The 27,987-nt window shown below is 41.2% G+C and overlaps 1 protein-coding gene across 4 annotated transcripts in view; it reads right to left on the reverse strand.

Annotated features, from left to right (window-relative positions):
* The window catches only part of CCSER1 (coiled-coil serine rich protein 1), an 874,804-nt gene that overhangs the window by 521,728 nt on the left and 325,089 nt on the right, over positions 1-27,987 (reverse strand). For 3 of the 4 annotated variants that reach the window (XM_075609982.1, XM_075609996.1, XM_075610004.1), the window contains exon 5: positions 25,418-25,556. In XM_075609982.1, coding sequence (XP_075466097.1) covers positions 25,418-25,556 — 139 coding nt within the window. The remainder of the gene's footprint in view (positions 1-25,417; positions 25,557-27,987) is intronic. The other variant, XM_075609990.1, reaches the window with a different exon arrangement.

Below are 27,987 nucleotides of genomic sequence, written 5' to 3' on the forward strand. Positions count from 1 at the left end.
GTGATTAGTAGCGCTATTCTCTATACAAACTATAGCAGATATGCAACAATAAGCAGAGATTAAGGATATATTGGGCCAGCCAGGAAAACTGGTGTGAACAACACCAGACGGAATACAGAAAAAACAAATACAAACCAGCGCCCAAAGAATAAAATAATGTCCAATAGGTCTAATGGGGGAAAAGTCCAGTGAGTCCAATTGCTTGTGGAAATTCCAATCAGTGAATCCGTTATATGTGGACAGATAAAAAAGAGATTATCATAGTGTATACTGTAGTATACACAGTATACACTATGATAATCTCTTTTTTATCTGTCCACATATAACGGATTCACTGATTGGAATTTCCACAAGCAATTGGACTCACTGGACTTTTCCCCCATTGGACCTATTGGACATTATTTTATTCTGTGGGCGCTGGTTTGTATTTGTTTTTTACTCTTTAACATATGTAACAGTGTTTCCCCCCCCCCCCCCCATCGCAGATCGGGCCATTACTGGGTATATGTGGTGCCTACCTGCTGGTAACAAGAGAGCTGAGTCGTCCGCGGTAACCTTGGGAAACAGGAACAGGCTTCTGGGGTTTATACCCTACGTAATACATAGCAGTGCAGCGCCTCCATCTGCCGTAGGATTCAGGAATATGGAGGCAATCTCCCGCAGTAGAACTGTAACTCTCAACCCCCCCCCACCCCCCACTCAATTAGATCACACACCAGGCAGGAGGTATATTGCAAAACAGGAACAGGTTTATTACTACTTGTATTGCAGTAATACAGGTACTCAGCAGTCACCTGCCGGGAACACAGTCTCTTCTCTTTCGATTATCACCGGAGATAGTCCCTGGACAGTCACTATGGCCTAAGGCACCCGCAGCCATCCTAGCTTTTCCCCACCTCCCTAGCAGAGGCAGAGGTATAGTCACTCTACTCCTCCCCGGAGGGAAGAGCGCATTCGAAGGCCCCAATCTCAGGCTCTCAGACGTGACCTGCCTTCCTCATGGGGAAGGACAAACAACTAACTTTAGGCCGGTCCTGTCCTTAACTACAGCCAGAGGGCAGGCCTCCCGTTGGCCCAGCCACAACAGGATGTGCCACCCCCTGCTGTCACTCAAGCGCAGCACCAAGGATGAAGGGTGAAAACCCCATGATAACTACTGGCAAACCTGTGAACACCAGGGTTTACTGCCACCCCATTGGATAGATTTAGTAATCAGGGGGTACCCCGCTACACATACAACTCTAAAACTGTCATTACATCACTGATGTACTCACTTCTAGCTTTTTGCAGGTACAGCAGTGTTAGGACTTACAGAATGGAATCACATGAAGGAAGCAAAATCCAGACACAGGGGCGTCTGAATAGAAAATGAATTCAGCAATAGAACCAACGTTTCGGCTGCCAGGCAGTCTTTGTCAAGGTGAGGGCCCTCAGCAAAAGAGAGCGTGGCAGTCGAAATGTTGGTTCTATTGCTGAATGAATGTTTTATACAGAAGCCCGTGTGCCTGGATTTTGCTTCCTTCATGTGATTCCTTTGGGATTTTTCATGACTATCCCTTCCATCTGTGAGCACCAGCAGGTGATATTTTTTTCATAGAGAGGATACGTGTGCCAGACAGCCACTCTATTTGACTTACAGAAGAGGCCACACCGTGACGTGGCTACAGGCTTAAAATACTTTGCCCAAAGAATTGAAGTAAATGACCCTTGCTTATGAGAGGATAAACAGATAAGTATTTAACTATATAATGTGTCAAGTTGAATGTAGCACTGGGATATTTTGTCTTTTGTTTTAAACATGAGGTCACAATCCTAGTGGCACTTCTTTGACACAAATATATATTATGTGGTGGATTTGGATTCTGAACTCACAGGAGCTAAGTGTGTTCAAGGATGATATGAGACAGTGGGGCCGATTCACTAAGCTCCGTTAAAGGGATTTAAGAGCGCAAAGTACCCTTTAAGCCCGATAAGGCTGCAGTGCGATTCACTAAGCAGTGATAACTGCACTTTATCGGTCTTAATAGGTATTTTTTTTGCACTCGGCGCCAAATGCGCACGATCAGCCTATTGTGCTGATTTTTGCCAGTACTACCGATTCACTAAGCAGCGCTAAGTGAATCGGCCTTAAAAAACGCGCCAAACAAACACGCCAGTAAAAGGCAGGTGCAAAAGGAGCTGGACTTAGAAAATATTTCATTGTTTACCTTTTTGCTGGCACACCATCCATACAACAGGCCCGTGGAGGTGTCCGGGGGTCCCCGCGGGCCTGCAGTACCAATGGTGTGCCCCCCAAAATTAAACAATACTGTAAAAAAATACCCCCGTCCCCTAACACATACACTACATTAATGTGCAAAATTACTATTATCCACATATGGATAATAATGCATTTGCCCATTAAATATACATGAATACAATAAATACATTAAATACATGTTGTACTAACACTTCTCCGGCATCCACGATGAAGACCACCCGCATCTTCCTCACCGTCCGTACACTGGGGTGCTGAAAAATATACAAAATAAGAAAAAGTGCCCAACTAATATCCCTTAACCCCTTAATGACCTTAGCGGTTCTTAACCACTACAGTCATTAAGGGGTTAAGCCACCCTGACCCGATACCCACCCTTAACCCATTTATTTGTACAGTGGCTTCATCATGTATATATATATATATATATATATATATATATATATATATATATATATAATATTAGATTATATGTATATTAGAATATATATAATATATATATATATATATATATATATATATATTCTAATATATATATATTCTAATATTATATATAAATATATATTTACTGTATATGCATGATTAACCAATATACAAATAAATACTGTACATGGCCAAATACAAATATCTCCCAATATCAAACAGCACCAAGCTCAATCAATATCTAATAAATCCAAATACAAAACACTCAATTTGACAATGTGTACATGATACAATTAATCTTTGCATCATATATACTATGTCAAACAATGCTCCAAATCAAAGACACTAATCCAAACAAGATACAAATACAATCATTAAAGAAAAACAAAGCATCAACACAATTAATTTACCATCAATTAATCCAATCACCAATCAATTACAATACAAATCAATTACACACTTCAAATCCTACAAACAAACCTTTAAAAACAATTGAATCACATTAAAAATGAACATACAGTACAACCACTGATTTGTCCTGTACGTATGTATACCCATAGTGACATACATACATTCAGGACAAATAAATGGACATAAAAAAAAAATGTACGTCAGGAAAAAAAATCCAAAAAACCTGTCAAATAAAAATAAAATACATTTTATTTTTTTACTTACCATTAGATGAACCAGTCACAGCAATCAAGGGGAACCGGAAGCACTGGAGCAGCTAATCCAACAACAGGAATCAGGTAACCATAAAATAAATAAACCATTACCATCCGCAAGTGTCTGTATCTCCTGATTGGGCTGTGAAAACCATGTGTTTTGGCCGACAAAAAAAAAATGATGACGTCATTTAAAGGCAATGAAAGCACAGCCAATCAGAATTGGCTGTGCTTCAATTGCCTTTAAGATAACGTCATGAAAACAAAGATGGCCGGCCTCACATGGTACGGTAGCCAATCAGAGCGTGGGGAATACATCCCAACTCTGATTGGCTCAAGTACCATGTGACAGGCTTTCAATAATGTCACATCCATTCTCCCCAAAGCCTCTGTCACATGGTCTACTTGAGCCAATCAGAGTTGGGAAGGAGTTCCCACGCTCTGATTGGCTACCGTACCATGTGAGGCCGGCCATCTTTCTATTCATGACGTCATCTTAAAGGCAATTGAAGCACAGCCAATTCTGATTGGCTGTGCTTTCATTGCCTTTAAATGACGTCATCATTTTTTTTTCTCGGCCAAAACACATGGTTTTCATGGCCCAATCATTATTTTTATTTTACAGGTTTTTTGGATTTTTTTTCCTGAAGTCCATTTTTTTTTAATGTCCATTTATTTGGCCTGAATGTATGTATGTCACTATGGGTATACATATGTACAGGACAAATCAGTGGTTGTATTGTATGTTCATTTTTAATGTGATTCAATTGTTTTTAATGCTCTTTTATTGCACCTGTATTTATGTCTATAAACTATAGTTGGACATACATACAGGTATAATAAAAACTTGTTGGCTTGCCTTGTTTGGATGTTTTTTAGAATAGCAATTTGCTGTTTTATGTTAAAATGTGTTTATAATGTACATGTCGTTTTTGGAAATGTTTAGTTAAAGGCTGGTTGCTATAGTTTATTTTATTGCTTTATTTTTGGAAGATAGATTTATTTTGATGGTTACGTTGACATAGATTATTTTTCACAATGGTTTGTTTATAGGATTTGAAGTGTGTAATTGATTTGTATTGTAATTGATTGGTGATTGGATTAATTGATGGTAAATTAATTGTGTTGATGCTCTGTTTTTCTTTAATGATTGTATTTGTATCTTGTTTGGATTAGTGTATTTGATTTGGAGCATTGGTTGACATAGTATATATGATGCAAAGATTAATTGTATCATGTACACATTGTCAAATTGAGTGTTTGTAATTTGATTTATTAGATATTGATTTTGCATGGTGCTGTTTGATATTTGGATAGCTTTGTATTTTGCCATGTACAGTGTTTATTTGTATATTGGTTAATCATGCATATACAGTATATATATATATATATATATATATATATATATATATATATATATATATATATATATATATATATATATACATGATGAAGCCACTGTACAAATAAATGGGTGAAGGGTGGGTATCGGGTCAGGGTGGCTTAACCCCTTAATGACTGTAGCGGTTAATAACCGCTACGGTCATTAAGGGGTTAGAGGACATTAGTTTGGCACTTTTTCTTATTGTGTATATTTTTCAGCAACCCAGTTTATGGACGGGGAGGAAGATGCGGGTGGCCTTCATCGTGGGTGCCGGACAATGATGAGTACAAAATGTATTTATTGTGATTAATGTATATTTAATGGGCAAATGCATTATTATCCATATGTGGATAATAGTAATTTTGCCCATTAATGTATAGTATGTGTTAGGGGGTGGGGGGGATGTGTGTGGTATATTGCTATGTTTATTGGGGGCAATTGTCCCCAATAAACATGCTATTATGCCTTAACCCCTTCATTGCCTTAGCGGATAGCCACTAAGGTAATGAAGCTGCTTTAATGTATTTTTATTAATATTGTGCGGTAGCAGGGGACCCCCTGCTCCCGCACACTATTATTAAAATGTACATTAATGCAGCTTCATTACCATAGTGGATAGCCGCTATGATAATGAATTATTATTTATTGTTATGTGTTTTTTAATACTAGTGTAGATGTGCAGGGGGTCTCCTGAGCTGAAACGCATTGGTTTCAGGTCCGAGGACCCCCTACTTCAGGAGTTACAGTTATACTCACTAGTATTAAAAATCATATTTGGCCAGCACGATTGCCTGTAAGAACCGTGCATTGAGACGCAGCGTCTCCATGCAGTTCTTACAGGCTGCTTTGTTTATAATAGTTATCGTGCTAAATAACTTTTAGCACGATAACAGGGGGGAAAAAGGTGATCGTGGGCTTTGGCCCTTTTGGCCAAGGCCGGCCGTAAACGCGCCGAGCAGCCTTAGTGAATAGCGCTTATGGCTTCAGCCTTTTGCGGCCGAGCGATAGAACCCATTTTAGCGCTAGTTAACGTAGCTTAGTGAATTGGCCCCAAAGAATGATATGAGCCTAAGAAAGTGGTCAATGGTGGGAATGTTTATGTAACATCTCCTTGGCTCCAAAGTAAGTTGAAATTTAAAATGGGTATCTATAGTAAAACTTGTTAATTTCTCTATAAGTTTGATTTGCCAACAGCAATGTATTTATTTAATCCTGACAAGAACATTGTACAAATACAAACCCTAGCAAAAAAAAACATTCACCCAGGACACATGGAAATTGGATATGACGTGTGGTGTTGGCCGTGGCTGCTGAATCAAATGAAATCTTTCTGTCACATAGCCATACACTGTCTCCAACTATTGTCTGACTGCCATTTCTAAAATGCCATGAGCCCCTTATAATGTAAAGTATGTCCCAAGACATACTTAAAAACGAGAGGCAACTCTCAAAGTAACACTTCCTGGTAAAACATGTTATAAATAAAATAAATATACTGCATGTTTGTGTAATAAACATTCATTATGCGTGGGAGAACAACTGCAATATTAACCTTGAATCTTAAAGAATTTGATTAGATTTGTGTGGTGTACGTTTCCAGGCACTCAATAATATAAAATACAGGCATTTTATAATGATGATTAAGTTAACAGTAGGTGAAAATTATTTATATTAGTTATTTTTAATACTAATATCAATATTGTAGCAATGCTTAATAAATAAATTGTGGTGATGATAATAATAACAATGCACCCTCAAAACACATTATTCCTATTTAAAATTCATATAACAAACACACCTCTATTTGTTAAGATCAGCAATATTCTCTTGGAGACATTAATCATCAAAAGGATTTCCCAGTTCCCATATTGTAAATTGGCTTAACAGTGGCCAAATTTAACAGCAAGCCTGACCCCCGTTTTGTCAGTTTGAATGTATTTAACTCGCTCTTTGCTTACTCGTATGTTATTTTCCTCTTGAGTGTATTCTCTCATTAAATCCATGGTGAATTCATTTTTTATTCCAAACGAAAACTTATTTACAGTGTTCTGCAAATGCACCACTTTGTCTCTGTGACAAATAGGCACAATTTTGCAAATAGCCAACCTGCGTCCCTTTGCCTATTTGATAAGCTGGCCCAGGAGACATTCCATTACAAGCGTGTTACCCATCATAGTTACTCTGCAACAACATTTTCAATCTTTTCTCCTCTCTGCTCTGAACCCTTCATATAGGACACTTACGTTGTGAGCAGGACATAAATCATCAACTTGCCCTTCTTTCAGTCATGATGTTTAATGGAAGTCACGGGCACATTTCATTTATACAATATTTTTGCGCTCCCATTGTAACACATTACATACCCAACTGACATTTACTGCACAACTTGCTTTGGAATGTAATTTTGTTGTCCAAATGTGATGCAGCAGTGACCCCACAAGAAAGGTACTCGGCATGCATATGTTGTCATAGCCCTCAGCCCCCAAATGGCTATTGAACAGGATAATGCAACTATGGCATTGATCTATCCACACAAACTATTAGTGGAAGGTGATCCCCAACAGCACAGATAATGTGATTACAAATGCTAGAAAGCGTTTAAAAACATATATCAATTTACCTATTGAAATTTCAGTTTTGTTATAAAATGTTTATCAGTTATATTCAGGAATCCATCGCAAAATGAATATTTTGCTGAGTAAAGTAATACTGATTTATTATGCCGTCCAACAAATTGACCCTTTCCCTGAAGAGATCCGCAGCCAATTCCTCTAAAATATAAAGGTATTTATACGAATGTGAATTAAATTACAAAAGAGTAGCCAGTCCTGGCGAACGCAAAGTAATTTTTCAAAAGTCAATATGACATGAATCAATAATCTTTCGTGCACGGTTACCAGACGAAGCGTTTTCGCGTTTCCACATGAAACATTGTGTCTGCTGTCTGCAAACTTCACTCTGGCGCAATAAAAAGGCTATTGATTCATGTCATATGGACTGTTGAAAAATGACTTTGTGTGAGGCAGGACTGGCTACTCTTACGAATCAATTACATAAGGTTGAGGATTCCCTTTGCTGCCTGCATCAGCACCAGATGCCCGAGACCGCAGACACCATTTGTCGAAGAGGGCCCACGTCCACTGATTCCTTACTGCACAATAAATTACAAAGCCCAACAATTTGTTCCATAAATGACCCACTGTATCCCTGCTTTTGTCATGTTTTCATTCTCCAATGGTTCATGTTTAATTGCATTAGTTTAATTAAAAGGACTCTAGCCTTGTAAAGAAAAAAGAAGACAACATGCAATATGCCAATGTGTGTTATTTTCTGCCTCTGACTCATATTCACTGAAGGGTACTAAGCTTTAGCACGACTGTACTCCCATTCAAATGTATGGGAGTAGGACGTGCTAAAGCCTAGCACCTTTAACTGAATATGGGTCTATGTGTGGTCCATATAAATTGTAGAAAGTTATACAGGCATACCCCACATTAACGTACGCAATGGGACCGGAGCATGTATGTAAAGCGAAAATGTACTTAAAGTGAAGCACTACCTTTTTCCACTTATCGATGCATGTATTGTACTGCAATCGTCATATACGTGCATAACTGGTGTAAATAACGCATTTGTAACAGGCTCTATAGCCTCCCCGCTTGCGCACACCTTCGGTACAGGTAGGGAGCCGGTATTGCTGTTCAGGACGTGCTGACAGGCGCATGCGTGAGCTGCCATTTGCCTATTGAGCGAGATGTACTTACTCGCGAGTGTACTTAAAGTGAGTGTACTTAAACCGGGGTATGCCTGTATACATGCAACAATAATCGCGTTATTTCCAGCACCTTTAAGGTCACGTTTAATAAACTGTTCTAAGCCTAAAGACATCTTATGATGTGGAAATTAGCTTTTGTGCATACTACATGTCACAAAAAGTTATCCAGCATAGTTTAGGCAAGCAATGACGGCTAATAACAATGGCCATGGAGCATCAATCATTTCACAATATAATGGACATGCTTGTGTGATCAGGAAATACAGATGTATCATGATGATTTTTTCCATAGTACTCATTTATTTATATATACTTTATTTTACTAACCAGATTGACTGTTTCTATTTATACTTACTGATGGCACTGCCTTCAAGCTGGCCCAAATTTTTTTTTACCCCCTTACATCCTCCCCCATCTCTCTGGTCCTTTATATTCTTCCCCTCTCTTCTCCCATGCACTCTCCCCTCTCTCTTGTCCCCTTACACTCTTCTCCTCTTTCTACTCCCTTGCACTCTCCCCTCTCTCTTGCCACCTTACACTCTCCCCCCTCTCTCTGGTCCCCTTACACTCTCCTCCCTCTCTCTTTCCCCCTCTCTTTTCCCCTTACACTCTCTTCCCTCCCCCTTATCCCCTACCCCCTTATCCCCTACACTCACCCCCCCACCACACTCCACTCCACACACATTCCTCCCCGTGGCTCCCTTTGAACCTGACATACACACACCCTACCTCTCTTAGAGCCTGCACCGGTCCATAGCTCCCTCCTCCGGTAAGCCAGAAGTTGGACAAGACTTCCAGCACCGACAGGAGCAGGGAGAGGAAGGATAGCAGGGACCGGGTGGCTGCTGCTGCTCAGCTGGGGAGCCGCCACGCGCGGGCCTGAAACAGCTGGGAGATTTGTCCAAGCTCCCCCCCCCCCGAAAGTCGCAGAACCCCTCAGAATCACTGGTATATTCGCTACAAATTGCTTATATTTCTGCAAAATTGTAACACACAGGGATTGGTGAAGTGACCAGTTAAAATGATACACTACAGGCATACCCCGCATTAACGTACGCAATGGGACCGGAGCATGTATGTAAAGCGAAAATGTACTAAAAAGTGAAGCACTTCCTTTTTCCCACTTATCGATGCATGTACTGTACTGCAATCGTCATATACGTGCATAACTGATGTAAATAAGGCATGTGTAACAGGCTCTATAGTCTCCCCGCTTGCGCACAGCTTCGGTACAGGTAGGGAGCCAGTATTGCTGTTCAGGACGTGCTGACAGGCGCATGCGTGAGCTGCCGTTTGCCTATTGAGCGAGATGTACTTACTCGCGAGTGTACTTAAAGTGAGTGTCCTTAAACCGGGGTATGCTTGTATGTTGTTCAAAATCCAAACTTCCAAAGGCATAATCACATAACATAATGTGATGGTCATTTTAGATTTTTGTTTTGAGATTGTTTTGGATTGTACAGCTTTAATATAAATAACAATGCAAATTGAGCTGTAATCTGATCTAACATGTATTACAGTGTCTGACTTTGCTAAAGTCATACTGATTAATTTGCGAAACTTAAAAACAATTGATTAACGAGGCAATAATGCAATATGGATAAAATCCATTAGCTCTGTCTGCTTCCTTCTTTCTCAATGACTGTACTTCCCAACAGTAAGGACTTCTGAAGGCAAATTTACAATACCATTTAATGCAATCATTGTGTGCACCTAGGGAACTGTTATGGCATACTGTAAATTAACATCTAACTGTATTCCAGCACATTTAATGTCCAGTATTCTCGCCAAACACTGAAATAAGGTGATCTGTACTGGTTTGGACAGAAGCACAACACATGGTAAAATGTTAAGATGCACATTGTGATGAAAAATGTTTAATTTAATAGCACATAAAACTATGATTCTCAGAGAAATGTTACACCTATTCCCTTTCCTTTAAGAATTGTCAGCATACATGAAATGTATATGGGATATCATTCTTTCAATGCGCCATCGAGCGGAAGTTTAAATAATTGCATGTGACAATACAATGTATTGTGGTTTCACGTGATGTGCAACATAAAAAATGACCACACAATTGAATGCAAGCAATAGCAATGAACCCATCTAAAGACCTGACATATATAGTCAATAAAGAATATCACTTGTGAGCACATTCACATGTCTTAGACAGGTCTGCAACCCTGCCTTTCACCATTATCACCCAGCACACAGTGCTTCCACTGCAGAAAGGGATTCTGTGAAATTACATGCAAATGAGCACACTGTACCACCTTTTGCTTCAATACCATATCACATGGTCCCCTATAAGCGTATGCTTGCTGCATTGCACAGCTTTGAGAATAGCCTGAGTTAACATGCATAGCCACTAAACCTACCCACAGACAGCTGTTTCGACCTTTATGGGTCTCATCAGTGTGAGGTTGGTTATACTGGCTTTGCAAATATGAAGCTTTGGGTAGGTTCCACCACACTTTAGTTAAGTTATGGTGGGTAAAAAAAAGTGGCAAAAACCCTCCACCGTAAAGCATTCACTGGCTATGCATCTTAACCCAGGCTGTGCTCAAAAGCTGTGCAATGCAGCAAGCATAAGCATATAGGGGACCATGTGATATGGTATTGAAGCAAAAGGTGGCACAGTGTGCTCATTTGTATGTCATTTCCCAGAATCCCTTGCTGCAGTGGAAGCACTGTATGCTAGGTGATAATGGTGAAAGGCAGGGTTGCAGACCTGTCTAAGACATGGGAAGGTGCTCACAAGTGATCTTTTTATTAGATAGATAGATAGATAGATAGATAGATAGATAGATAGATAGATAGATAGATAGATAGATAGATAGATAGATAGATACATAGATCCCAAGTAGTTATTTCTAACAATTGCTCTTATATTTGCACTGAACATAAAAAAAAAGAAGCGTGTGTGCTGTGCACGCGCATAGTAAGGGAAACTTCTTTGTCTTTTGTCACAGAAATTGTATTTGTGATGGTGATGTTTTTAATTAAAAATCAAAACACAATTTCAGTTCCAAAACACAAAGAAGTTTGACCATGTTTGATCTATTTGCACGTCTATATTTATAGTAACTGAATTCCTTGTGTGTGTGTGTGTATGTGTGTCTCTCTCTCTCTGTGTGGTGTGCATGCCCCTCTATGTGTCCTGCCCACCACACCTCCTCCTGACACCCCCACCCGGCAGAGCTGCGGACATGGGGACTCTGTCTGAGCCTCCCCTCCCCCCTCCCCCCACGGAGCTGCGGGCTGTGTGTCCTGCTGCAGCCAGCCCGCTGCCGGAGGTACGGGGACATGGGGGGGGGGTGCTCGGCAGCTCACTGGGGGGGGGATAGGCACCTCACTCGGGGGGGCGGTGTTCGGCGCATCACTGGGGTGTGTGTGTGTGTGTCTGTCAGTGTGTGTGCCATTCAGTGTGTGTGTGTGTGTGTGTGTGTGTGTGTGTGTGTGTGTGTGTGTCAGTCAGTGCATGTGTCAGTCAGTGTGTGTGTGTCAGTCTGTGTGTGTGTGTGTCAGTCTGTGTGTGAGTCTCTGTGTGTGCCAGTCAGTGTGTGTATGTGTGTCAGTCAGTGTATATGTGTGTATGGTGTGTATGTCTCTCTGTCTGGTGTCCTGCCCTCCCCCCTCACTCCTGACCACCCCCCTCTCTCCTGACTCCCCTATTAAAGATATGTATCTTCGTTTATTTGAGTACATTTCACTCATCTGAAGTCCCTCTGACCCATTCTGACTTGAAGGTCATATCACTCATGCATTGGGTGGATGATTCACCTCAACTGTTCTCCTGAGCCACACTACTGCGGTGTGCATGCGCAGCACACTGCGCCTCTCTCAGAAGTTCTTTCCTTATAAACAGCCCCAAGCGCCAGATAAAAGGTCCAAGTTGCGCCTCAACGCGCATGCGCAGAACGGCATTTTCATTGGCGGGCCGGTCTCCGCTGCATTCACTGCGCATGAGCAACGCCTTTCCAGCAGGCGCCCCCTACAGGCAAGTCAGGGACGCGTCTCCCCACGCGCATGCGCGGCCAGCTGCTCCATGGGATGCTGCAAAAAAGGATTCTGTGCATTCAGCAACGTCGGTGGATCGGTGACAGGGGTGTGTGCAGGTGAGAGGGGTGTGTGAAGGTGAGAGGAGGGGTGCAGGTGAGAGGGGGGAGCAATGTACACTGTGCAAAGTGCACATTGCAGCTTGCACTGCACCAATGTCGGGTAAGGAAGGTGCATTGAATACATGGGTTGGGGGAGGCATTGTGGGGTTTGACATTGCAAAGCCCTATGTTAGGTGCAGAGGATGGGGGGGTCAGGCCCTGGGAACCTCGTAGGGTGCACCCTCAGTGGGATGCAATACATGGTGCACTGTGCATGGTCGGGGTGTGTAAGGTGTATGGGGGACGGTCCTGGGACCGACAATGACATCTTGCTGTAATAATGCTGGTCTGAATTCCTGCAATGATATGTACGGAGTGTGGGGGGAACGGTGCCACTGCCAGCTGCTTCTGCGCATGCGTGGCGTCCGTCAACAGCGCCATCACAACTGCGCATGCGCAGCATGTCAGCGGGCGTGTGGGGGGAGCGGTGACAATTAGGAGTGGCGCCGGCGGCTATCGCCGCCACCTGTGACAGCGGGCGTGTGGGGGGAGCGGTGTCCATTACGTGACGTCATTTCTGTTTCGCATTTTCGTCTCCATCTCTCCAGTTTTGTCCCATCATGACTAGGTGCCAATAAAGAATTTTCACTTCAAAAATGTAGCAGAAGTAGGAAGTTTCTGAACTTGTGTGCCTTTCAGGGGACAAGGACACTGCCAGACTACTTCTGTAACTTTGCCCCCATGAAATGAGCCATGCAACCTGAGCTACAAATATAACTAAGCTTAGAAACGGACATTATGATTACAATTTTCTTTTTTGTTTTTAGAGTATATTTGTCCCGTGACGACGGTAATGCAATAGTACCATTGCTGAAAGGTACTGTAGGCCTTTCATGCTTTGCTGCCTAAGTATACTCTCATTTTGATTCCATTTCTACTCTGGACAGTATTTTATTGGGCATGTAAACAATTTATCTTCACATTTTCATTTCCCATAAAGAGAGGTCAATCTGACAATATGGTTATCTGTGTTACCCCTCTAAGATCTGAAAGATCACCATAGAAACCCCAGTCGAGGCCATGAAAACTTGTGCTGAGTGCCAGTACAGTGTGGTGTGTTTATTCCTGCCGATTTCAACGGTCAGATCTGCACAGGGGGTTTACGTTTAATTTAAAAAAAAAAGATGTACTGAAATAAATTGTTATAGTTTTCCAGACTTTGGATCTTTTGTTCCAACCTTCCCCTTTGGTATAAACTATTACAGAAACATTATTTACAAATTACTTCCCTGTTAAGTTTATTCTTAATTATTTTGGTGCCTGTAAGGAATCAAAACCCATAGTATTCCTTTTATAATAGGGACAGCAATGAGAATATGAGAGAGGATGGATATGTGCACTAAGGAAAATCTGTACATGAGCTTGTTGTGTTGACCAAAGAGGACTGTGGAGGAGTAAGGCTGCGAACCCGCTGCGGCCGGCGGGGCGCGCGGCCGCGAACCACCAGGCCCTTGCCCGAGTGGTTCCTGCCCCCACTGCCTCCTTCTGGCAGGGCTGACTACGTACTGTGACGCGTCAGCCGGCCGATACTGCAAGAATCTAGTGATTTTCGGCGTTGATGCGTCACGTGGTACGCGAGTCAGCCAATGGGGAGGAAAGGAGCTAGATGGGAGGCGCCTTGGGCGGGGAGCAGGGAAGGAGCTGTGGGTTATTAAAGTATGTGTGTGTGTATGTATGTGTGTGTGTGTGTGTGTGTAAGTATGTGTGTGTGTGTGTGTGTGTGTAAGTATGTGTGTGTGTGTGTGTGTGTGTGTGTATGTATGTATGTGTGTATGTGTATGTGTGTGGGGGGGTGGACGGCACCACGATCAGAGCCCGCCCCCCTCCCTCCCACCTCCGCCCCCCTCCCTCCCACTCCGGCTCCCTGCTCCCTACAGGCCGCATATCGCGGTCTGTGTCTGTCAGCGCCCCGCCTGTCTGCAGTGTGGGCACGCTAACTGAGGGAGCGGGGCCTTAGCGTAACAAAGGAGAGTGACAATCTAGCAGGCAGTGCATTGCATTGTAAAGGCCTTAGCTAAAACACATTATAGAAGCAGAGATACTGCCTTTGAATGCAGAAAACCTTCATCCTAAAAAAAAAGTGGGAAAAAGCACCTTGTTCGGTCTTCCAAAGCAAACAGAAAACGGATTGCTTTGAAAATAGTCATGATTTTTCGAAAACAACAAAGGGTTTTAAAATAAAGTTGCTGCATATACAGTATATATAAAATGTTTTTTAATGTATATATCTATGTATTTATATATAAACACTCCACTAAGTATAGCTGTAGCAGATGTTATTGCAGCAATTCTACTTCCAACTTTTTCCGATACCTTTTTTCCTTATTTGTATTTGTAAAGCATGCGACAATGCATAATTCTACATGCTTACCTAAGCTGGCAATCGTTTGGTGCTCCTGTTATAAATCTGGAAAAACTCTGATTGCGTGCCTAACATAATGGCTGCTTCAGTCAGTATAACTCAGCAGCTACAATGTATCCTTATATTACTAAGGTAACATTGACTATTGTTACAGTTAACAGCTCAAACTGCTGGGACAATTGGCAACAAACAGGAAAGTGTTACAATGATCTTGCACTGCCCGGGAGGTGTGCTAAAGTAGCAGTGCGCAAACTGGGGGAGCACAGGTGGTTGCAGAGGTTCCGTGCTCTTACCCAAGGCATTTAAATGAAATGCCGGGGGGGGGGGGGCTGCGCGAGGCCTCTGCAACCTCTACTTACCGGGATTCAGCTGGCTTCAGGATGAGTGACCATGGCAACGTGGCGTCAAAAGACGCAGCGGGGTCATGTGACATCACGGTTGCCCAGGTAATGTGATGTCAAATGATGCTGCGCGAGATAAGGAGGGGCCAACAGAGGAGGTAAGGCGGGGGGTGTGCCCCTGTGCTAAAGCCTGCTATCGAAACCAAAGGATGCTTTGAATCTCATTAAAAATGGCATTAAGAGTTGCATAAAAACAAAAAAAACAGTCACTATTATCTAATACTACAGAACTGATTTATTTAAAAAAAAAACATATACGGTTTCACGTGTTTTACTACTTTAACGACATGCGCTGCGTTGAAGCATATATATATATATATATATATATATATATATATATAAAGAAAATAAAGTTATTTTTTACCTTGTTTGGGGTATTGAGTGCAGCTCTAAGGAAATTATTGCTCCTTCCCTCTCATTTTTTTTCATTCAAATATATTCCCTGCTAGCACCACCCCATGGGTTCTAAATTGATTACTAATTAAATAGTCCCACACCCTTACTGTAGAGCAGGATTTTTGTTCTGGTTCTAAAAAAAAACAGGATTTTTTAAATGATGGAGAAAATGGTGAACAAATTCATAAAGCTTATGTAGCCATGTATAAAAATGGTATACAGTTCTCTCTCATGCTGGCAGTAAACCTGGTAAGTATGCAGGATTGCCAGCATCAGTCATGGAGGTTTGCCCTCACACCCTGATGAGGTGTCATATGTACACAAGGGGAGTGGTAACATGCTCTGTGTCCAGTATTAGTGACATAAGAGGTGTGGCTTTTTCCTACGTTATATAAGACACAGCACTGCCCAAAGTTAGTTGGTTAAGCTGTATGGTTCAATAGTGATGATTCAGTTCTGGAGGTCTGCAGCAGTTAAGGCTGTCAGATATAGTCAATAGCATCTGCACTGTGATCAGGGACCCGACACAGGTGGTGATCTCCCTACGGGGAGAGGTGACCCAACTCCATTAGGAGGACGTGACCTTCTGAAGGGATGAGCTGTATTACAATGAGCAGCTGAGTACGACCGCTGTGAGGGGCAGTCTGTCTGATCATGCGAATAAAGATGCCCAAGTTCACCAAACCCTTGCTGTGTGGGAGTGAAGTTCTTGCACAGGAGGAGGCACCACAGAGGAGTTACTCATCAGTTCCATCTTCCTGCGGACGCAGAGATCATGATGAGGTGGAGGCGCTGCACTGGATATATGTAGGACTCTAAGCACACTACCTCAGATGCCTGTCATGCTGATATCCCCATACCATCCAAGCGGGAGACTCAGGAGTCCTGTAAGCCAGCAGGTGCACCACAACATACAGACATGTAATGGGGACCAGTTAGACCACAGGGGCCAATGTGAGATTGGGTGGGTCCAGAAAAACCGTTACACTTAAAACACAGAAACTCTGAAAATAAAAAAATAAAAAATAAAAAAAGAGGATGAGCATGTTAGGTTTTGGCTTTTATTTATTTCATATTTGAATTTTGGTTGGAAGTTCGCAGTCTGAATCTTTGAACGGAGTTCGTATACAAACCGCGAACGTGCCCATCATGAATTATTATGACTATTATGGTAATTATGATATTTATATTGTGACGTGGTATATTTTATTGCATAAATAAAGAGTTGGCACATAAAGTAAAAAATATACAGTGTCCTAATATTGTTATAATGTTCTTAAAATATATGACATAATATGGTAGCTGTTTTAGTTGAATTGCAATTACACAGAAATAATGGAACATTTCAATAGTAGTACGTGGCACTTGTTTTGTAACTAATGGGACATATTTTCAAGATATGCTCTCTCCCTTTTGCAGTAATGCTTGACCTGAGAAGGAAAGCAAACAGTACACATACATCTATCAAAAGCTAGCCTTCAAATTAATTCTGTCCAACTAAAAAGTTATCACCTACTGAAGTACTCACTTATTTTTGCTAACACATCTGAAAGGCTTTTGATGCTATCTGCTTTATTGTTACACTTTCTTTATTCCTTTCCCTGTGTGTTCCTTTTTTAAGGATTCCCGTGCCATACATCTACTTCTGAAGTTAACTTATTTCTTATTTGTTCCATACTAAATTACACTAATGAGACAGCAAAGGCAACATACTGCAGCCTCTTATCTTTGGGGACTCGTGAACAGCTTCTGGAAATAAATTTATTCAGCAAAAAATGGCACCGTTAGTGCAAACCAAACAAATGTGACCCATAATGTCAAAACAAAAACACGAAGATAATGCTTACTTAGAAATGACATTTTTATTATAGCAGAACGCCACTAACTTTGGAATGAAGAACAATAGAACACATTTATGACCCCCTGCAACTGTCTGTGCAGTCACACACATGCAGTTGTGAGTTAGCCTAGGTCTACATTAAAAATAACAATATTCAGAAGCATCTACATTTTGATCCACAAATGGGATTGGACAACATTTTGGCACATTTGACTCTGATAGGTGTAAATACGGTATATTTCATCCTACAGGTAATAAGTAATTGATCTAAAAGGTTACTTTTCAATTACGCAAGTAGCTTCTAACCTATGGTACATTAGTTACAAAACCATGCATTCTAGATAAACCAGTCTTGTATGAAATTGCCATCTTTTAAATTTTTTCACACTTAATAAAGGGGGTGTGCCACTGAATTGTAGATTCTGTCATACCCATGATGTGGTCAAATGAGGTAATATTTTGAAGGCTTTGCACTGACAGCTAAGTGCATAGCATCTAGTCAAAAGTAGCCATTGAAAAACAGACAACTAACTCTAGTGAAAATTGTGAATATAATATTATTGAACCCATGGGGTGAGAATAGAAGATGGAGTCCCTCTTGCAAATGCCCCATATGGGGCATGCTGATTCATCTGTCAGGATATACAGTAGTTGTACTGTGTCAGCCACTTTGAAGATGGTAGGGAAGAGATACAGCACTGTGCGAAAAAATATACATCATTGTGGTCATTTGAAAATATATCCTTATGTTCATATGTCTATTTATCTATTCTAAAGTTCCTGAAAGCTAAGGTTGAAACCACAATATTTGCAGGAGAGACCGATCAGCAGTAACAGCTGTTAAAATTTGGAAAAGCAATAACATGTAGTAGTACTGGAGGATACACAGAATCATTAAGTTTTATTTACCTCCTTGAACGTAGGGGACCTCTTTCTGTTTGTGTGGCATTAATATATCATAAACCTTTCAAAAATGTCCATGGAGTGCATATCTCGTAATATATCAGCATTAGGTTTGTTGATATAACTCGTAGGGAGAGAGGAGAAAGTAAGTCTGAGAAACATGTCAGATCTACTTGTGAAAAGTTTAATATATTCTAAAAAATGTCAAAGTGAGATTCTGTATTTTTCTTTAATCCTCCTGATGCCATATCCCACCTCACAGAATATGATTATTTTCTTGACATGTCTAAAGCTAACACAAGGACAGTAACAATGGAGCTACAAAGCATTTCAGCAGCCTGGGTTAACAACGTCTAATAGAAATTGAGATATTCCATTTGTAATGCTATTCATATTCTGCTAACAATTTGCCAATCATAAATGAAAGCCTCTTATAATTGCCTTTACAAGCGAAGTAAAGAAGCGTACTGTATGTAAGAAATCGTGATCAGGGATTTTATCAGTTTTTGTTTAATGTCCCTCACCAAATATTGCAATGTTTTATCATATCACCATTTCTGCACCTCTGTAGCTTGTGAGCAAATGTGACATCCTGCCTCTAGATTATTACACACAATCCCAGCCCGGGTATGTTGTATAGGTCAAAGACATGATTTATATACAGTAAATATCCGGTCAATAAGGAAACGGGGTCGACTAGCCAGTGACCCCTGATGTGTTTTGCATAAGTTCAATAAAACGTAAGGTTAGGTGTCATGTGCATTTCTCCCCCTGATCTTCACTAACACAATGTCCCTCTTTCAACAAGGATCCACAGAACAGATGTTGAATGAAGAGCTTTATATTCTCAACACTGAAATCAGGATAAAACAGCTTGTGCTTGACAAATGACATTAGGGTAGCTAGCCTCCAAGTACAGGAAAGTGTAGATATTACTTGATAGTCTGAGAAAGAACTATATGTCACAGAGACATACAGACAACCTTCTTTAGCTCCACAGTAACTTTCTGAAGACAGATACCTAAAGATGTTTTTCTGAAATCAACATATTGACAATGACTTATTTTGCTGTGTGAGTGTTGCACTTCTATCACTTAAGCAATCACACTGATAAAGCATTGTGACGGTAAGGGGTTGCCAGGCAATCAAATACAGGTTTAAGCCCGTTTGGTTACCTCTGATCTGTGTGTTGGGTTTATAGAGTGTCAGCTCTTGGACCCAGTGTTGTATCTGCATAACCTGTAATTGTGCGGTAATAAAGTATTTGGCTGTGGTATGAGTTTCAAGGGGGGTTTTGCGGCGAAAGTGTTGGCAGATTGTGTCTATCTAGACAAGGCCCAGAGTGGCTGGTTCCCCTAAAAATGTACCCAGGAATCAGGTTGGATGCCTTGATGTATGTAGACACATGGTCCCTGTAATATTTCCCGAAAACACTTGTGCAACTCACCACATGGTTTCCCTGCTTCAGCACAGACGAGAAAGGTAAAAGGGGCACAGGGATGTGAGGTGTCACTGAAACAATCAAGGGGTCCCTAGGTTTAATGGGGACACTCGGTAAAGTCCCCAGTCACCCAGAATCGGTATAGGAGTTCTGAGGTACTCCAATCATCTAAGGTTGAGAGGGGATTCTTAGAATATGTAGTAAGTTTATTATAAAGTGTGTAAAGTGTGTGTAGGGTATATGGCATGGGGGAAATGACGTGCACTTTCTTCTTCTATTCCCCATAACCAGAAAGACTTAGGATTGTTAAAGTGTATATTTTATTAACAAAGTCTGTTGCGTACATGTATGCTTTGTGCACAGTACAATGGGCACAAGGATGAAAAGTGTTCCTGTAGCTGCGGGGATCCCTAGGTAACATAGGGATTCAGGGGGTACTCCAGCTAGGTAATAAAGCTGAGAGGTTTTTATTAAAATGTAAGTCAGGTTTTGCAGCGTGTAAGGTATATTTTATTAGCAAGGTGTATTGAAACATATGCTTGTGCATTGTACCAAGCTGATGCCACTCTGTCCCAATCAGAGGTGTGAGGACCATTTGGGTAGGATAGCTAAGTAGTGTCCACATCCTCAGATCAATAGACATTTCAAGCTGTTTCCCCAGCTGGGCCGGAGACCTGTCACCGCGGGTGTCAGGAAGGGAACCAAGGACAGAGGCCATATTTCACCTGCCCTTTGGTTCAGTCAGATGTTTACGAATCCCTGTTTTTGATGCTGGGTTGTCTCAGATTGGTTGCTAGGGAAATTTCTCACACTCCTGATAGAGAGAGAGAATTCTGTGAATGAAACTGAGAGGTTTAAAAAACCCTTACACAACTCAGATTTGGCAGTTCCCAAGTTCTTAGATTTCTCCCAAGTTTTTAGATTCTCTCAAAATTCTAAAATCATCACTTGAGTTTAGGCACAAAGTTCACCTTTCCTGTCTTGCCTTCAAATTCTTTATGGGCAAGCTACCCAGCTATCTGAACAAGCTCCTCACCCCTACCACATCCAGCACTTATCATCTGAGATCAGACTCCAAAAGACTATTCATGGTCCCAAGCCTCATCAAAGTATCCGGCCGCTCCTCCTTCTCTTACCGTGCACCCCAAAACTGGAACAACCTACCAGAGACTCTCACATCGACCACCAGTCTAAGTTCTTTCAAAACTAAGGCGGTCTCACATTTGAATCAGGTCTGTAACTGTTACATACGCCCATAATATATATTTTCTTTAACTGTGCATGCAATGTCTTGTATATAATGTATACCGTGTTAATTTATGTAACTGTATTTGTAACCATGTATTATTGTCTTAACTCTATGCCCAGGACATACTTGAAAACGAGAGGTAACTCTCAATGTATTACTTCCTGGTAAAATATTTTCTAAATAAAAATAAAATTAAAAAAAAGGTTTTCCAGTTTCCAGCAAGAATGACACAAGGCTCTGCTTCAGCAAAATCTGCCTGGAATCTTTGCAGCTCTGGGTGTTGAAGTCCCTGCACATAGTAGAGTATAGTTTTGTTACCCAGTCCCAAGTAATTGTGCTTTTTGCCTGTGTTTTGTGTAACATTGTGTGTTTGCCTATTTTAAGTGAATAAATTACATTTTATTTCATCGTCTTGCTTTGCTCAGTGATATGATCCCGGTATAAAGGTGCCATTGCCTGGTCTCCCGTGACAAGCATAATAATAATTTCTTAAAAATACCAACTTGGCTGTTTCATGATTACATATCTATTACTGATGCTGCATGATGACATGTGAGAGCTCCTGTACAAGGAAATTAGTTATGTTAGGGACATCTCTTCATCTTCTGCTGACAAGCACAAGGTTGAGGGAAAACTAGGGACATTATTTTCAGCTATATTGGCTCTCACTATTTATAACATTCCATCAGCGCTATATATATACACCTATTTCTTGATAAACGTTCTCTTAACCAAATGCAAGTCAAATGAATGACTGTTAACAGGCCCTAAATGGTGTTTGTACTTCAGTAAATAGATCCTTAAGAGAGCAGCTCCTCCTATTCTGTCCTCCTAAACCAAACACTACTATTTTCAGCTCTGTGTATCCGCCCACCCCCTATGGTTCCTGAGATACTTACAAGGGTTTAACACTTTGATGCCATGACCCATCCGGCACCCAGAGTGCAAACGCAATCACACGACCTCTCCTCAGAGCAGTCACGGGAACACAGTGTCCCTTAATCTGGAAATAGAGGAGGAATCCTCTTCCATTTCCCTGCACTACAGATTGTGCCCGGCACTCAATAGGAACACACATTCAGCCCTAGAAAAGAAGCACTCAGCGGGCATGACGTACCGAGCATGACGTAGCCACTACGCCATGAGGCCACTGGAGTGCATTCAAAGTTTTTAATCTCCCTTCGGGGAAACAAAATGGCATCATCAGTTGTGGCTTCCTATTGGGTAGCCTATTATATCCCTTGAAAAACCAGGAAGTAATACCGGTAACTTCACCAGTAAGTATCTCGGGAACAGGGGCGGTCAACTGGAGCTGAAAATAGCATAATTCAGCCCTGTAGGACACCCCGGTTTTCCTCCTGTAAAAAAATCCTTAGTGTGGATTGCTCCTTTAAGCGTTCCCTCCAAAATTACATTTGAGCATGGCAAAGTAGACAAACTTTAAAAACTTTACCATTTTTGGTTTCTTCCTTCAGAATTATTTGCATTTAAATCTTCTGCTTTGCATTTCGTAATAGCTCAAATAAAGCTGAGTTACATTGTTCAATAAAATCTATGCATAGAACTTTTACACACTGCAACCCAGAAATCTTTTAGCCTACCCAGCACCAGACTAACGCATAAGGTAACTACAGTAAGCCAGGCTGTGGCAGAGTCCCCATTATGCCTGATAGGCCTGGGCCTAGGGCAGCAAAATGTTGGTGGCATACATCAGTGCTTGCCGCCCGCTCCTGTGCATAACCGATCGGCACTTGCTGGTTGCGAATCCGCAGCCGGCAAGCGCTGATCGCACATGCACGGCCGCAACGTGACGTCACACGGCGTCAAATGACGCTGAAGGAGGAGGACGGCACTGTCACAGGAGACCAGGTTATTTCCACCTTTTTACCGGGATCATTCATTGAGCAAAACGAGGTAATTAAATAAATTGTCATTTATTCGGCTTGAATTTGCTTACACACAATGATACACAAAATACAGACAAAGAGACACTTACTTTGGGACTGGGGTCTAAAACTAGACTTTCCTAGGTGCAGGGAACTCTATGGGAGTTTTACCCTGACCGGGACTAAGCCCAGAATCTCCTGGAACCCAAATCGGCATAAAGTTCCATACGCCACTACTATGTTCTGTTCTGAGAACTTGCTCCCTCCTGACCACGAGTTAGTCCAAATATCCTGGAACTCAAACCAGAAAAAAATCCCAGCCACATCCACTACGATCATTTCTGAGAACTTGGGCGCAAAAGTTGGGACTTAGGCTCTGGCGGACAGGCTTTTCAGGCTTGAAATCGAAGCCGGTTGCTCTGCAATTCGCACAGAAGCAACTTTGAAAAGCCCGCCCCCCTCTTACTACCGGAGACTATGAATCTGATTGGCTCATCGATTCTTGTAGTATTCTCAGCTTCATTCACAAAACTTAGCAGCCAATCAATGTGTGGGAACTTTCCCAAGCAACCAATCAGAGCCAAGCTGGCTAGAAAATCCGGGTCAGCGGCAAATCAGAAATAGCCAAGAGACATGCGCAAGCCTGCCACCTCTCTCCCTGGCTATCTCAATGCCACCCGCTGGGCAGGCTCCACCAGGTCTGGCAGAACAAATGGCATCCCAGAGGACTGCCATTGATCTCTGGACCTAGTACTCCGCCTTTCCCCACTGACCAAATGCTATTCACACCTCTGGGCATCCTCTGGCTGCTTTGAACTCTGATGTCCAGCAGACTTACTGGCGCCTATGGGTTAACTTGGGCAGCCTGTTTGGACGTTGGTTCCGAATGTAAAAAGCTCATTACATTATTAAAATATATTTTATTACACTTCTGAGTCTTGGGGAACAGGGGACAGAAAAGGAAAAATGTTGTAGTTTTATTTCTATCTGCCTTATTCCCCACACACTTTCCGTTGTAATCAGTCTGGACTCTCTGAGTCCCCCCTCAACATTATATAGGGTTGGGGCACACACAAACCCTTATACTGGTTGTGGGTTACCTTGGCACAAGCTGGGGTACGTCCCTTAACCTAGGGATTCCCTCAGCCACAGGAATACATGTTTATCCCTGTGTAATTCTCCTTTCTGGGCAATGCTGAAGCAGGGTACCTTAGTGGTGAGTCGCACTCACGATGTCAAGGGGAGGTATTGCCGGGACAATGTGCCTACATGTATCCGAGAATCAGGCATGATTCCTGGGTACATTTATAGGGGAACCGACTACTCCGGACCCCAACCTCCTAGGCACAATCTGTCAACGGTTCCTTCGCAAACCCCCCCTTGAAACTCCTACCCTAGCATTCCCTGCTTGATTGCATGGCCGGAAAGGGAAAAACACAAAAAATAGTTTTAATACATACAATACATTGGAATGGTACAATGTTACTGGGCCCAAGAGCTAACTCTCTTGGGCCCTAATACACAGATCAGGAGTAACCAAAACGGGCTTGACCTTTATTAGAGAGCCTGGTTACCCCCTCCCATTACAGGCACCAAGTAAGTGCCTAAGGGCAATGTATTTGTAAATCCGCAACTGGTTACAGGTTAGGGCCTCATAATATAGGGGCCTCAAAAATACAAAAACAAATGTATGCATTTCAAGGTTTAAAATCTGATAAGTAAAGAAGATATGGGAAAAAGAAGATTCTCTATAAATATGGACATTTTCGTTCAAATATGACCCTAAGCATCATGTGAATCGAAAGTGACAAACTTTGTCATTTATCATTTGACGACATTATCAATGACTTTGCTCTCCAAAAATCACAAATAATGTTTTAATATTAAAGTTAATGTGATGTGCAAATACTGTTTGTTTTAGCTTTACACCGCCATCTTTGTATATAACAACGCTAATATAATGCTTTAATACATTTCAGAATAATAAATCTACTTCTAATTTTTTTGGGGCCTCTCAAACCTGACATAGCTCAGGGCCTTAGAATGTCAAGGTCCGGCTCTGAGCCTACAATGTCCGCTGGTGCATCCGGGACAACATAACAAAGCTGTTTGGCATCGCTTATTAACTAGCACAAGCGACTGGAATATAAAATATAAGTAATACAGATTCATTGTAGAAGAATAAGGTATTTATTATGCGTGATAATACGACACTCAGTACTGTACGCTTTTAAAAGCCCTAATAAGCATGTGGTTTTATCACAAAACTTACTTTTTTGCAGTATCAACCAGGTTTTGATCTTCTTTAGTTTGCTTTGTTTCTGTTGCTTGTTCCACAGGAGACAGTAGCACTGCAGAGCATGACACTATAGATTGATAGGAATCCTCTCGACAAACTGTAATGACAAAGTCTTATTTATTTAATGTAGCACATTATCTGAAAAGAAACCTTGATACATTATAGAGGAATTTGTTTGGTCCCAGTTTTGCTTCCTGCTAGCTTTATCAAATAAAATATGTAATTCAAAAACAAAACACAGGAGGGGGAAATGTGTAATATTATATCGCACATAAAAAAAATCAGATTCACGTCTCAGAAAGGTCTGCAACCCTGCTTTTCACCATTATCTCCTAGCATGCAATGCTTCCACTGCAGCAAGGGATTCTGGGAAATGACATGCAAATTAGCACAGTGTCACCTTTTACTTCATATCCATTTTAACATGGACACATTAATATTATATGCACATTTATATATGTATAGTATACAGGCAGTCCTTGTTTTACAACGCTTCGCTTTACAACGAATGGCTTATCCAACACTATGCAATGCATACCTATGTTCATTTTTACAACGCCAAAACAGCTTATCCAACGCTCTTACAATGCTTTGCAAAGTTGTTTATGTGTATATAATATATATATTATACTATATTATACTATATAATATATTATATTTTTATATTATATTATATATTATGTAATATTATATATATAATACAGTATATGCACTATATAATTTATGTGTATGCTGCATATCTTATTGCCTGCGTAAAATATTTTGTGTATTTTAGCATTAAAAATGCCTTCAGGAACGGAACCTTTCATTTAAACAGCGTTCCTATGGGAAAACGTGTTTCGCTTTACAACGTTTCGCTATCCAACGCCATTTTGAGTAACGCATTGTGTCGGATAACCGAGGACTGCCTGTATATACAGTACACTAGGAAAACAAGGAGCAAATCTTGTAAAGTTCCTATATACTGTACAGTATGTGGAATTCATCAAAATTGTATTATACATAAACTAGATCTATCATTGGAAAATTGCATGAATTATGTATTACATGAATATGCAATGGCAAAAAATGTAACACTTTTAGGATTGCAGCTAAACTAGAATATACATGTAATAGATGCCAGGTCCTAAGTATATTTTAACTTTCTGCACTTTTTTCTATGCAAAATAAATAATGTCTGTGCCTTTTCTGTTTTTCCTTCAATCAACATCAAAGGGATTAATGATACAATTAATAGTATAGCCTATATCAGTTACACAAGGCATACGTGCATTATTATCATCTCATGTGTTTTTACTGTCAAAATTACACACAAAGTTATTTTTAATGTGTCAATGTATCAAGTTATTTTTATTTCATTTTGAGACTTGCGCATCAGTGATTGACATAGAGAGAAGTTAGGAAAGGAGCTACTTATGCAATATTGTCGTTGAATATATCAATGCCTGCCAGTCTGTCCACTGTCTGTGTCCCTTCCCCAGTGTTAAAATACCAATCAGTTGTGCATATATCTTTCTAACTATCAATCTGCATCATATCTGTTGTGGGACTACAATGACTACCTGCAATGTGTGCTAAATCAGCAATCCACCAACCACACTTGTTTTTTTGACAGGATGGGAACTAGGGGGTCTCTGTAGCTGAACCCACCCAGTTTCAGAGTACTTCAGCTATACATAATACCGCTTCTCCTCTCTGACATCATTTCCAAGAACTCTCCCACACGCAGTCAACACTGTTCTTTATCTACTTCTCTCCACGTTCCCATTTAACTTCTCCTCAATCCCGCCTCCCAGGCTTTTCCTGTGCTGCCCCCCAACTTCTTTTAGTTTCATCCTCGCACTGCATACTCAGCGCCCTGAGGTTGATAGCCAAACTCTTGCTATGAAACTCACACATGCTATTATTTGGGTCTCCGCTCCCCTCTTCTAGATTGCCAGCTCCTTAGGGCAGGGATCTCCTTCCTATTGTATTAACTGTGGCAAACGGCTCCCTTTATGTAGCGCTGCTGTTTGCCCAGGCTCTTCATGACACAGTCTTCTAGGGTTTAATTTGTAGAAAATGAGAACAAACATGTGTGTACACACAAGGGGCACTCAACCCTCAACCTTCAGGGGTTTATTTCTCCATTAGTGACACTAAACATTTTAAACACCGTCTCTTTAAGAACAAAAGAAATCATAAAAGGAAACATCTACTCCTGTCAGGAGTCTAACTCACATGTATATCCCTATCTGCAATATTGGCTGGTTAAGCCAGTTACCAACTTTAAATAACACACAGAGAAAACATTTAGACCTTAACGGTCAGATGGGGATAGCATCCCATTAGATCCTCAGATGCTGCAACACATGGGGGGGGGAGTCTATCCTGAACTGGATACTGGGGAGCAGCAATTTTCCTCCCAGTCTCCAGGCTCTAAGAGAGAGACTGGAGCAGCAAACCTCACTGCAATATATTCCTATTCTTTAATTAGGAGATCAGGTGAGGAAAACCAGAACCATTGTAAAGTCTGGTATGGATTTCCTATCCACCAGCCTTAG

This window comes from Ascaphus truei, chromosome 1 (assembly GCF_040206685.1).
Source record: "Ascaphus truei isolate aAscTru1 chromosome 1, aAscTru1.hap1, whole genome shotgun sequence".
Classification (NCBI taxonomy): domain Eukaryota; kingdom Metazoa; phylum Chordata; class Amphibia; order Anura; family Ascaphidae; genus Ascaphus; species Ascaphus truei.